The following is a 12,614-nucleotide window of genomic DNA, read 5'->3' on the forward strand; positions in this document are numbered from 1 at the left end:
GCACGAAGGGCGCATTGTCATTGTCATCCAGCACCATCACACGCACCAGAGCCTGGCTGCTGAGCACGGGTGAGCCTCGGTCTGTGGCGCAAACGCGGAACTCGAAGGTCTGCAGGTTCTCATAGTCCAGAGCCCTAAGTGCGAACAGCTGCCCATTGTCGGGGTTAATGGAGATGAGCGAGGTGAGGGCCAGCTGGTGGTCGTGGGGCGGCAGCAGCGAGTAGGTGATGTGGGCATTGGAGCCTGAGTCTGAGTCTGTGGCACTGATGGTGCCTATGTGCAGGGCGGGGCTGTTGTTCTCGCGGACAAACATGGTGTAGGAGGTTTGGGTGAAGGCAGGGGCATTGTCATTGATGTCAGACACCTGCACTGTTATGGTGTGCTGGGTTGTGAGCCTGGGTGTGCCCAGGTCGGAGACAGTGATGGTGATGTTGTACTCAGCTCTGCTCTCTCTGTCCAGAGGGCTCTCTGTCACCAGAGTATAGAAATTCTTAAAAGTGGATTTTAGAATGAATGGCAAGTTTTCTGGAATAGAACAAACCACCTTTCCATTCTCCCCAGAATCCCTGTCTCCAACCCTGAAGATGCTGATTATGGTCTCAGGAGCATTTTCTGGGACTGAGCTGGTCAGTGAAGATATGGTCAGTTCTGGGGCATTGTCATTCACATCCACTACCTCTATCAATGCAGAGCCTTTTCCAGTAAGCCCACCTCCATCCGTGGCCTCAATTTTCACATGGTAAGATTTAACTTTTTCAAAATCCAATTCCTTTTTCAGACGTATTTCTCCTGTGACTTTGTTTATTGAGAAAGTTTTCCAGATTTCATCAGATGCTTGGACCAAGCCATAGGAAACTCTCCCAAAGTTGCCAGCATCTGCATCCCGTGCTAAGACAGTCAGAACTGGGGAGCCTGGGGGACTGCTCTCTAGAACCTGCACCTCATAGGGGCTGTTCACAAACTCAGGAGCATTGTCATTGATGTCCATGATCAGGATTCGAACCAGGGCTGTTCCTGACCTAGGTGGAGACCCGCCATCCACAGCCGTGAGGGTGAGGCTCAGCTCCGCCTGCTCCTCTCTGTCCAGGGCTCTGTCCTGCACCAACTCTGGGTATTTCTTGCCTTCACTGTTATTTCTAGTGAGGACATGAAAATGAGAGTTGGGGCTGACTGTGTATTGTTGAAGCCCATTACTGCCCACATCCAAATCCTGGGCTAAATTTAGTGGTAACAGAGTGCCCGGCTGGCTGTTTTCTGGTATATTCAATAGCATTTCCCCTTCTGGAAATTCTGGAGCATGATCATTTATGTCCTGGATCAATAATTCTCCTTGAAAATATTGCACTGGCTTTTCAAGAGACACCTGGAAAGGCAGCACACAGGGATCCACAGAGCCACACAGCTCTTCCCGGTCTAGTTTCTCCCTCAGAAGCAAATCCCCAGTCTCAGGATCCAGCAGCAATCTCTGCTTGTAATCATCAGACACTACCCGTGCAGCCCTGGCAGCCAGCTCCCCAGCTCCCAGCCTCAGATCCTTGGCCAAGTGGGCTACAAAGGAGCCACTCTCTGATTCCTCTAAGATGGAGTATTGGGTTGTTGGCTCACTGCAAACATGAACCAAACCCACCATAAAAATAAAAGCGATTACTTGCCTGTTTAGGTGAACTTTCCCCAGCTTCTCCATGAGAGAGAGATGAGTGCTTGCAGCCAATCCTTTAGAATTTCCAAAGCTTTGAAATGCTGAACTCCGACTTCTTCTTTGGAGGACTCTTAACATTCTTAATTTTATATTAATCCAGTATATCCTTGCCCAAACCTTTTCATAGCTCTGTAGTGTCTGCCAAGCTCTTGCCTGCTTCTTTTGTTCTGTATTGCAAGGAACAATTCCGGGTATTTTAGCACTTTAAATCACAACCTTAGCCTGCAGCGCCACCCTGCGTCCACTTTGATAAATTCATACAATTCTAATTTTCAAGTTAAATACCCAAACACCTTTTTAAAATTTCCAAATTGTCATTTTAAAAGTGTATGCAAATGTTTTTTCTTTATCAATGTTGTTGTTGCTGCTTGAAATTTCATAGTCACTATAACTATCCAATACTTGCACGAGAAGAATCGTGAAAAGAAAGCTGGGAGATCTTACACCTAGTCTTTGCATAAGTGTAAGATTTGAACAATCAGTTAAACAAAACAAGAAAACATTTTAAAAGTACTTTTCCACAGGGATAAAATATCAAGGATACATTGTTAATATAAAGAATTTATGGAATTTACTATAAGTTATTTCAGAGGGAATTATCTTTTGGAACATGATAATGCACAGATACAGTTGTATAATCTAATTCATCAGCTGACTACCTATTGAAATAGCTACAACCAAATGATTTATGTTGGTAAAAATAACTAATGTTTAATACTGACTAACCTTCCAAGCCTAAAATATTTAAAAGTACTTTGACATTACAAATTTTAATGCAATCTAAAACAATAGCTAGCAAATCTCTCCTATGACTATTTAAATAGAAATTTGTTTTTATGCATTTATTGCATAAATCATTCAAATATTTAGTTTCAAACTTAAAGCACTTCATTAAAACCATCAAATTTCTTCTTCTTCTTCTTCTTCTTCTTCTTCTTCTTCTTCTTCTTCTTCTTCTTCTTCTTTTGTTGTCATTATCATTTTGGCTATTCAGGAGTTCTTTTTTCCTTTGATTCCAAGGGACTTTTCCTTCATTTTAGGTTTGCCCAATGGTAGCACACAGATATAAATGATTTGGGGATAATCTTGTATTCTACACAGCCACTGAATTTGCTCATTCGTATTAGCATTCATGTAGATTACTTATGACTTGGAATACACAAAACCACACCATCTATACGTATCAATAGTTCTGTGCTTTCCTTTTCTAAATATCAGATTTTTCTAAAATGCTTTTCTGCATTTATTAAAACAATTCTGTGGCTTTGCCATTCATTTCACCCATACGTCATATTTCAGCATTGATTTCTGTGTGTTGAAACAATTTTGTTCCTGGATAAAACCTTTATAGACATGACGCACAATTTCATCTGTTATTACTGTCAGTCTGCTAGTATTTTCTTGAGAATTTTCACACCGACAGTGATAAAAGAAATGGCTGTATAAATTTCTTTCCTTTTATTTTTCCTTTATATTTGCCACTGTCACAGAAAGATTTGATAAGTAGTTGCTGCTCTGATCTGTTATTAGCACAGTAATGGCAGATGTATAGCTTTTTGAGGAGAGAATTATATTGGGGGTATCAAGTCAATTTCCTTCATCTCTAGAGTCTAAAGCTACCAACCCTTCCTTAAGAATGGAAATTTTGGGTTGTGTCTTACTGTTACTGGACATCATCAAACTTGCAAGTTTATTTCCAATATGAAGGCTACAAGACTTTCCATATGTGTGTGTGTGTGTGTGTGTGTGTGTGTGTCTTTCTTGTTGTTTTGAGACAGTGTTTCTCTGTGTAGCTCTAGCTGTTGTTGAACTCACTATGTAAATCAAGCTGACCTCAAACTCACAGAGGTCTACCTGTTTCTGTCTGCAAACAAAGTGCTTGGATTAAAGTCGTGCATCACTATTCCAGGCCCTCCATGTGATTTTCAGTTATCATTTACTTTAAAAAATATTCTTATAGGTCCATGTCTACCTCCATAATGGACACCATAGCAGCTATGAAGGAGACAACATCTAAGATAATTGGCTTCATAAAGAAAATGCAGAATTGTAAGCCACAAGGCTGTTTAGACCCAGCTCAAACACAGCTGTAGGTGTGGAATAGAACTTCTGCCCATGCATGAGCCAACCTTCTTCATTAAGGCTTGGATCCCCTGAAATCTGAGTACAAACTGCCATGAGACCCCCAATCTCGCTTTTAAAGTCCATTAAAGTCTGGACAGTATGAAGGAGCTTCTGAAAGAAGACAAATAGCTGACCGAACATCGCCACGGAGGACGTGACTAAGGCGATGGAAAAGAGACCTGACAGGTGCAATGTTTGTTCTCTCCCCTAAGACATAGAGATTCATAACCACCTGAAAAGACTGCACGTGAGGAGAAATGACAAGAAGGAAATGACAATCACAAATAAAGTAAACTTGCTATGACAATATGCCAAGAGGAATTTTTGAAAAAGAAAGAAAGGAGGGAAGGTGGGAGGGAGAGAAGGAGGAGGAGGAGGAGAGTGAGCACTGTATTACATGAATGCAGGTTCTGAAAGAACAAATATAAAATGGGATGAATAAATGAAATGATCTAAAAGAAAGCAAGATTTATTCCTTCTTTGCTTTTGGGGAAGTCAAACGTAGAAGAAATAGGGTTTTTGCATATAGAAACTGAGAAGCACAGGGCAGTGGAGGCACACACCTTTAATCCCAGCACTTGGGAGGCAGAGGCAGGCGGATTTCTGAGTTCGAGGCCAGCCTGGTCTACAGAGTGAGTTCCAGGACAGCCAGGATCACACAGAGAAACCCTGTTTCAACCCCCCCCCCCAAAAGGATGAGCCGGGTGGTGGTGGCGCACGCCTTTAATCCCAGCACTTCAGAGGCAGAGGCAGGCAGATTTCCGAGTTTGAGGCCAGCCTGGTCTACAGAGTGAGTTCCAGGACAGCCAGGGCTACACAGAGAAACCCTGTCTCGACAAACCAAATCAAACAACAAACAAAACAGAAAAGTGAGAAGCTGGCTCACACACTTACCATCAACCATATCTGTAGCATGACAGAATCTCAGGAGAAAGATATTGTAATTCTTATGTGTGTGAAAATACCCAAACTACTGTTGCACACTAAAATTGGACTGTGAATGTTCTAGAAAATAATTAATTTTCTGAACTGATGCCATTGTGAAACAATGAAGGGGAGTATAAACTGTATGGAACTATGTTTTGAAATAAAGGACTGACTCTATCTTGAAATTTTAATTTTGGTGCTATAAACACTAACCAAGGTCAATAGAAGCAACAGTTAGAGACTAAGGAATTTAAATTGAGATTTCTAAAAGCTTTTTTTTTCATTCCATACCTAAAATCAAAGGCACAAATGAGATGAATGTGGAACCAAATTAGACATTAGTGTATTTTTGACTTTCAGAGATTTAAATAAAATAATGGGATCATAGAGATTGGTGTTATCCTGACAAAATTAAATTTTGTTCCTTTCTGATATGGATAGTTTTTTTTAAAATTTGATGTGCAGACAAATTTGAAATAAATCTTAAGTCCCCAGGAAGTTCATTGATTTTCTTGATGTTTCAAGTTAATTAATCAATGAATGCAAAGTGAGCACCTGATTGAATGAAGCATTGCATTGGAAGCCAGAAGCTCAACTATGAATAAAAGCAAAACTGCATTTTCAGGTTGTGTAGCATTTACTGGTTATTTAGCAGTAAGAGGATTCAAATTTTGTTTTAGTTTCCTCTTCAAATATTGAAATATCAGTAATATCAACTTGTACATTAGTGACCTCACCACTAGAGAATTGATAGACAATTGATAGAGAATATTATGGACATCAGATTTATAGTTTGTAAAATGCTGCAAAGTGCAAGAATAGTTAGTACTGTACATACAGCATCTCCCCTGAGTTCTGCACTTAATAAAATATCCATATAAAGAAGTCTTGGGAACCAGGCATAATGATATAGTTATGATCCCAGACCTCAGGAGCAGACTTGGAGGCTAGCCTAGGCTACTCACAGAGAACTTAATAAGAACTTATCTCAAAATGAAGTAATAGCAAAAGTTTTGAAAATCAGTTCAAAGAAATGGATAAATGATTTCTAATTGTAGGAAAATAAAAATAACTTTGAACAAAGACTGATTGTTCTTTGTCTTTAAATTCAGTCCAGGTTATCTCTCTGGCTTGGGAATTTTCTGCCCATTTTCTCAACAACATATGACTATAAGCCATCTACAAATTAAATTACTAGTAGGAACTGGAGCTGGTGATTTACCTGAAAAATGCATACCTTGTATTCCTTGGACCTCAGGTCTTGAGCCTTCTCTCTCTCTCTCTCTCTCTCTCTCTCTCTCTCTCTCTCTCTCTCTCTCTCTCTCTCTCTCTCTCCCCTACTTATAGTAGTCTCATCATTTGTTTTAAAGTTATAAATCGATCATCAGCATATAGCCCTTCCAGCTTTAGCCTGATACCATATGGTGCAGTGCCTCTCAAAAATAATTATCCTATATGAATTGCATAATATTCATCAAAATGAACATAAGTATGAAAAGCTGAAGAGCTCAATTAAAGTTTTTATACAAAGCATTTGGGATGAACAGAAATATATATTCTGATTATTCTAAATTTGCTCTTACTCGGTTACATAAACTTTTGGTGTTAGGGAGTTTCGGTTGGAAGGTATTTCTCCTGCTCCCAAGAGAACGTAAGTGTGGTTACAACTGTACAGTTGAACTTACTGATGTTTGGGAGCATGCCAGTCTTAAAGTGTTGTCTTTCCAGAGTTTCCCAAACTACTCAATTTTTTTTATAGATTCAATTATTTTCTTTTAGACAGTAACATTCAAATATTAGATAGATACCTCTGGACGACAAAATATGAAAACAAAATATTTTTTAAATAAATTTAACCAAAATAATAAATTGTCATGTGAAAATTAAAAAATTTCGTTCTGTGGTTTTGGTTGCTTCCACACATTATTTTTCGGTGTAGAAAGTTCAAACGTTCCAAATGATAATCTTTTTACCCATAATGTATTCTATATTTCCACACCATTTAATTACAATGTTGTAGGTAGAGTACTGCTGTGACAGTTTTCATCCCCAAATATTCTTACATCGTGACAGATTGAAATTGGAAGGGAGGAACCCTCAATAGAAAGCAACAAAATTATTTGCCCTAAGGCACTGTATTTATGGTAAATAGATATTAATAAGAAAATGACTAAAACACTTAAAAGCTATTCACCTGCATATTCTGTTCAAAGTTTAATGTGCCTTCATTTACATCCACAATTTACAAATGAACTTATCATCCAAACACATGCCTCACTAAATGTCTGCTCTTGCAAACCGAAAGCACACTACATCACTTACAATGGCTTAAGTCAAGAAAGATCATTTTTGGTACATTTTCATAGCAATATAGAGTTGTATGTAAGCAAATAAAATCTTGAAATACTAATTGTGCTAGCCAGTAAAGATAATAAATTAATTGCACTACTTCTGTTTGTGTACAAATAATGAAAAATATGATGGATGACTGTATCTTATGTTCATACTTCATCAGCTGTAGACAAAGCTGCTTTACCATGAAAGGTATGTGGTGGAGGAAGGAAAACACACACACAAGCACAATGGAGTTGCCTAACTCGGGTGTCAAGAAGAATGAAATTGGAGTTTTCAGGAATAAATTAAACTGCAGATCCTTTAGGCTCAATAATCACACGCAAACACGAGGCACACATGAAAGCACTGTGGGGCATGTGGGAGACAGATGGGGAGAAAGCAGTGGGATTACAGAAGGTGGTACTTAGGAGAATGTTATCGCAGTGTGGTATGTACAATACCTCTGAAAATGTCACAATAAACGCTGTACTTTGCAAGTTGGCACACAGCAATGAAAGTGAATACTACCTAGAAAGATATATGCATAGCCTCAACACAATACAATTTGAAGTGGAAATATTTTCATATATAATCATAAATGCAGAGGAACAAATGATTCCTAAGAAGAGTATTTGAAATGACCACAGAAACACAGCAACTTATTTCCCTCTTAGTGAAAAAAACATGCATTAAATTGGATTGGTAAAATACAAAGCAAAGAACAAAAAAGTAGGAAAGAAAAGAAAAGATGTAAAAAAAAAAACCCTACACCATTAGAAATTATGAGTAAAATCATCATAAACATATATTATCACAAGGGAAAATTGTTAAATGCAAAGGGAAATATTAATAGCCAAGAAACTACTTCTTATTCAGTTACCAAAACCTGGGTGACCCTAATACTGAAATTTAGTTGGATTCCTAAAGGATACTATTGAGAATAATGGTTCAGAAATTTGAAATCTGTTGTCCCAGAGTCTCCGCTCAGACACACCTCATACTGGTAGCTCTGGGACAGTGTCCCCATACCGCTGACATCCACCAGTTGACCAGGAAAGTGTCCCTCAGGAACAGAGCAGGCACCCAGAGAGGCCGCCCTAACCCTCCTGCACAACCTTACTCCTATGAACAACACCACAGACAGGAGGAAGAGCGAAGACACAGAGGCCAAGGCAACAACCAGGTACAGTGTGAGCATGTCGTCTTCCTGTGAAGGGTCATGCCTCACCTCTGGCAGAGGCAGGTAGGGCTGAGAGAAGCCATCCACCAGGAGCACGTGCAGAGTGACACTGGCAGAGCGCGGAGGATCGCCATTGTCCTTGACCAGCAGCACCAGCCTGTGCTTGGGCACATCGCGCTCGCTCAGCAGCCTGGTGGTGCGCACCTCGCCATTGTGCGCCCACACGCTGAACAGCCCGGGCTCCGTGGCCTTGAGCAGCTGGAAGGACAGCCAGGCATTCTGGCCAGAGTCAGAGTCCACTGCCACTACCTTGGTGACCAGGTAGCCAGGTTCTGCCACCCTGGGCAGCAGCTCAGTGCAGGGCACAGAGGCGTTCTGCATCGGGTAGAGCACGAAGGGCGCATTGTCATTGTCGTCCATCACCACCACGCGCACCAGAGCCTGGCTGCTGAGCGCGGGAGAACCTCCATCAGTGGCGCCCACATGGAACTCGAAGGCCTGCAGGGCCTCATAGTCCAGCGCCCTGAGAGCGTACAGCTGCCCATTGTCTGCATTGATGGAGACCAGCGCAGCGAGGTTCAGCTGTGGGTCTTGGGGCAGCAGCAGCGAGTAGGTGATGTGGGCATTGGAGCCTGAGTCTGAGTCTGTGGCAGTGATGGTGCCTATGTGCAGGGCGGGGCTGTTGTTCTCGTGGACGAACAGGGTGTAGGAGGTTTGGGTGAAGGCAGGGGCATTGTCGTTGATGTCCATCACCTGTACGGTTATGGTGTGTTGTGTTGTGAGCCTGGGTGTGCCTAGGTCGGAGACTATGATGGTTATGTTGTATTCTCCTCTTTTCTCTCTGTCCAGTGGCCCCTCTGCCACTAAAGTGTAGTAATTCTCGAATGTGGGCTTCAAAAGAAATGGAAGTTCATTCTGAATAGAACACACCATTCTTCCATCATCCCCAGAATCTGGGTCAGAGACACTGAAAACAGCAACTACAGCTTCAGGAGCATTTTCTGGGATGGAACTAGTGAGCGAAGATATGGTGAGTTTAGGGGCATTATCATTCACATCCAACACCTGCACAGCCACAGTGCATTTTCCTGAGAGACCTCCACTGTCTGTGGCTACAATTTCCATGTTATAATATGGAGTTGCCTCAAAATCCAATGCTCCTTTAAGACGAACTTCTCCTGTGATTTCATCTATTACAAATGGTTGAGAACCTCCTGCTCCTTGAAACAGAGAGTAGGCTACATTGCCGTGTATCCCAGCATCTAAATCCCTTGCAGAGACTGTGACGACTAAGGCGTTGAGTGGACTGTTCTCAGGGATCTCCACCGCATAGAGCGACTGCACAAATTGGGGGGCATTATCATTGATGTCCACAACTTCAATTCGAACCGTGGTCGTCCCAGACTTGGGCGGGGCTCCCCCATCCAGAGCAGTGAGGATTAAAGTGAGCTCGGGCTGCTCCTCCCTGTCCAGGGCTCTGTCCAGCACCAGCTCTGGGTATTTCCTGCCATCTGAGCGACTGTGAGTAACGACGTGGAAATGGAGATTGGGACTGACTGTGTAGTTCTGAACAGCGTTGCTCCCTATGTCAGGGTCCTGAGCTGCCTTCAGAGGAAACACAGTTCCTGGCTGGGCGCTTTCTTGAATTTTTAGGAGCATTTCTGTGTCAGGGAACTCTGGAGAATGGTCGTTTATATCTGTGAGCTGCAGGTCTGTTTGAAAGAACTGCACAGGGTTTTCCAGTATGATCTGGAAGTGCAGCACACAGGGTTCTGTCTCCCCACACAGTGCCTCGCGATCTGGTTTTTCCTTCAGGAGCAAATTCCCTGTCTCTACATCCAGCTGCAAGAGGTCTTTGTTTCCTCTGTGATGGATTCTTGCCCCTCTAGAGGCCAGTTCCCCTACTCTGAACCCCAGATCTTTTGCCAAGTGAGCTACTAAGTAGCCATTCTCAGTTTCTTCTGGCACGGAATAGCTAATTGCCTCAGAACCATTCTCCCACAATAGAAACAATATAGCAAGAAAAAACACTTGCCTTTTCTCTGGAGTTTTTGCTAGCGCGGTCTCCATTGTTGAGATATGATCCAAGGGGCAGTGCTTCTAAATCTTGTCCGTTTCAGACACACAGATGTTTTAGTGAAATAACCTCGAATAAACCTTACTCAGTTGCTTTCAGGAGTCCTTTCCCCTCCCGGATATTATGCAAATGCTCCCCCGTTTGGGGAAACACTCAGCATTCTGAATCCCAGGAATGGCGTATTGGGCATCCTAGAAACCCTTGTTCTACAAATTCTTAGACTGCAGCGCCACCGTGTGTAGTACTCTAGTGTTGCACATAGTGCTCTCCACCTTGTTATCAGTTCAGCCCTGCTGTGTTTAAACATCTTTTAAGATACAGAAGTATCCCTCTATTCATGTTCAGTTCTTCAAAAACGTGAGTCCAACACAATTGCTGCATTTATTTTCAGGGAATGTAACTTTTTTAAATGAACAGAATAGCACATTGATCATAAAGACTTTTTGAATACATAAATTCAATGGAATGGACATCTACAAAATATTTGAATATTACCAAATTCTTTTTCAATAAAATGTAATACATGTATAAAAAAGGACACAAATCTTAAGAGTTCAGAACAACAAAGAGTCACCAAGTTAATATATTTCAATAAACAGAATCTAGATGAGTAAATGTTGAGTGCTTAGACAAAACATGTTCCCCTGCCACCCACTGGTTTCTATTCTCTTCCTAAGCACTACACCAGCTTTAACTACCATAGACTCTTCTGTCTTTCTTAGAACCTTTATAGAGCAGAATCACTAAAGTATTTCTCTGCTAGAGTGTTTTCCTTCACTAGCATTTTCTTTGGTAAGCTCATCTATGGTGTGTTGCTTTGCACGTTTTGTATCATTCCTCTGTGTGCTTGTGTTGTTGTTTGCTTGCATACACTCCACAAAAGAAACATTTGGGGTTTCCATGTTTGCGTGTTATTTGTTTTGGGGACAAGATCTCTCTACATAGCTCTGGATTTCCTAGAAGTCATTCTGTAGAGCAGGCTGACCTAGAACTCACAAAGATCTGCCTGCTTCTGCCTCCTGGGTACTGGAATTTAAGTCATGCACAACCACACTGAGGCCCAGGCTTGAATTTTCACTAGAACTCTGATAAATAATTATGCCATGTGTGTGTGTGTGTGTGTGTGTGTGTGTGTGTGTGTGTGTGTGTGTCAGAGTTGCTTGGTGTATGTCAAAGTATGAAAATACATTTAGCTTTAGCAAATAGTGTGAAATAGTTTCCCAGTGTAGATGATGTACGGAGCTGCCCATGGTGGTTCACCCCTGTAGTCCCATCTCTGAGAAGAGAGACAAGTTATCACAAGCTCAAGGCCTGAGTGGAATATTGTAAGTCATTGTCTCAAAGACATTTCTTTAAAATCTGGGGATAAAAGTACAACTCAATTGTAGAATGCTTGCCAAGTGCATTCAGTGGATTGAAATCCATTCCCAGGATGGTGAAAAAAGTTGTTCCAACAACACATGAGGATTCCAGTTGCTCCATAATCTTGTCAACATTTGATGCTGTCTTTCCATTTCTAGTGAGTATGGATGTAATGGTGTACATTTATTAGCACTTCTTTGGTGGTTAATGAAATTATGCAAACTCTCAAGTGCATATTGATCAACTCAGATGCTATGTTGTTTTTATAGATTTGTCTATCTGAGTCATTTGCCTGGTGGTTTGGTCTGCAGAAGAACTTAAAATTCTTGGTGCAATCTCTGTATACACAGATTATAAATTATCTTCCCATGATATGCCTTCTATTTTAACCTTATTACGGTGTCTTTGTGAAACACAAGTTACTAGTTTAACTTAGCTTGATCTGTCAATACTTTCCATTTTCCAGGTAGCACTTTTCTTCTGTTTAAATATTTCCATCCTCAATGATATTGCAAGTCTTATATGTATTTTTAATGTTTGCTTTATTTTTCACATTTAAAAGTACAATCAATGTAAAAAATCCATAAGACCAAGTACCATATTTTTTCAAATGCCTTTAAATTATGTACTGAAAAGATGATCCATTGCCCATTGTTTCTGAATAGTCACAATCATCATGTCACAATTGACATGAGTTAACTCAAAGATTCCATTTGTCATCGAATATCAAATAATACTATGTTCTCATAACTCATGGGTTTTCTTATTTTCAGGGTATTCTTTCCTATGAAAAGATTGGTTTTAAGGAATTTTAAATCCACAGAAAAATTTATTAGTGGCACAAAGAACTTCTATAACTGTGCACAACCATCATCACTGCAATCCCCTATGAAGAGTACATTTCTTATAAC

The 12,614-nt window shown here is 40.9% G+C and overlaps 1 protein-coding gene across 7 annotated transcripts in view; it reads right to left on the bottom strand.

Moving 5' to 3' along the window:
• Positions 1-10,447, bottom strand: part of LOC127663795 (protocadherin beta-8) — a 119,971-nt gene extending 109,524 nt beyond the window's left edge. For 3 of the 7 annotated variants that reach the window (XM_052155525.1, XM_052155523.1, XM_052155526.1), the window contains exon 1: positions 365-1,853. In XM_052155525.1, coding sequence (XP_052011485.1) covers positions 365-1,777 — 1,413 coding nt within the window. In that variant the 5' untranslated portion in view covers positions 1,778-1,853. Of the gene's footprint in view, positions 1-364; positions 1,854-8,312 lie in introns of those variants that run through there. The other 4 variants (XM_052155531.1, XM_052155534.1, XM_052155532.1 and 1 more) reach the window with 3 other exon arrangements.
• Positions 10,448-12,614: the final 2,167 nt, after the last annotated feature.

The sequence above is a fragment of the Apodemus sylvaticus genome, chromosome 13 (genome assembly GCF_947179515.1).
Source record: "Apodemus sylvaticus chromosome 13, mApoSyl1.1, whole genome shotgun sequence".
NCBI classification, from domain to species: Eukaryota; Metazoa; Chordata; class Mammalia; order Rodentia; family Muridae; genus Apodemus; species Apodemus sylvaticus.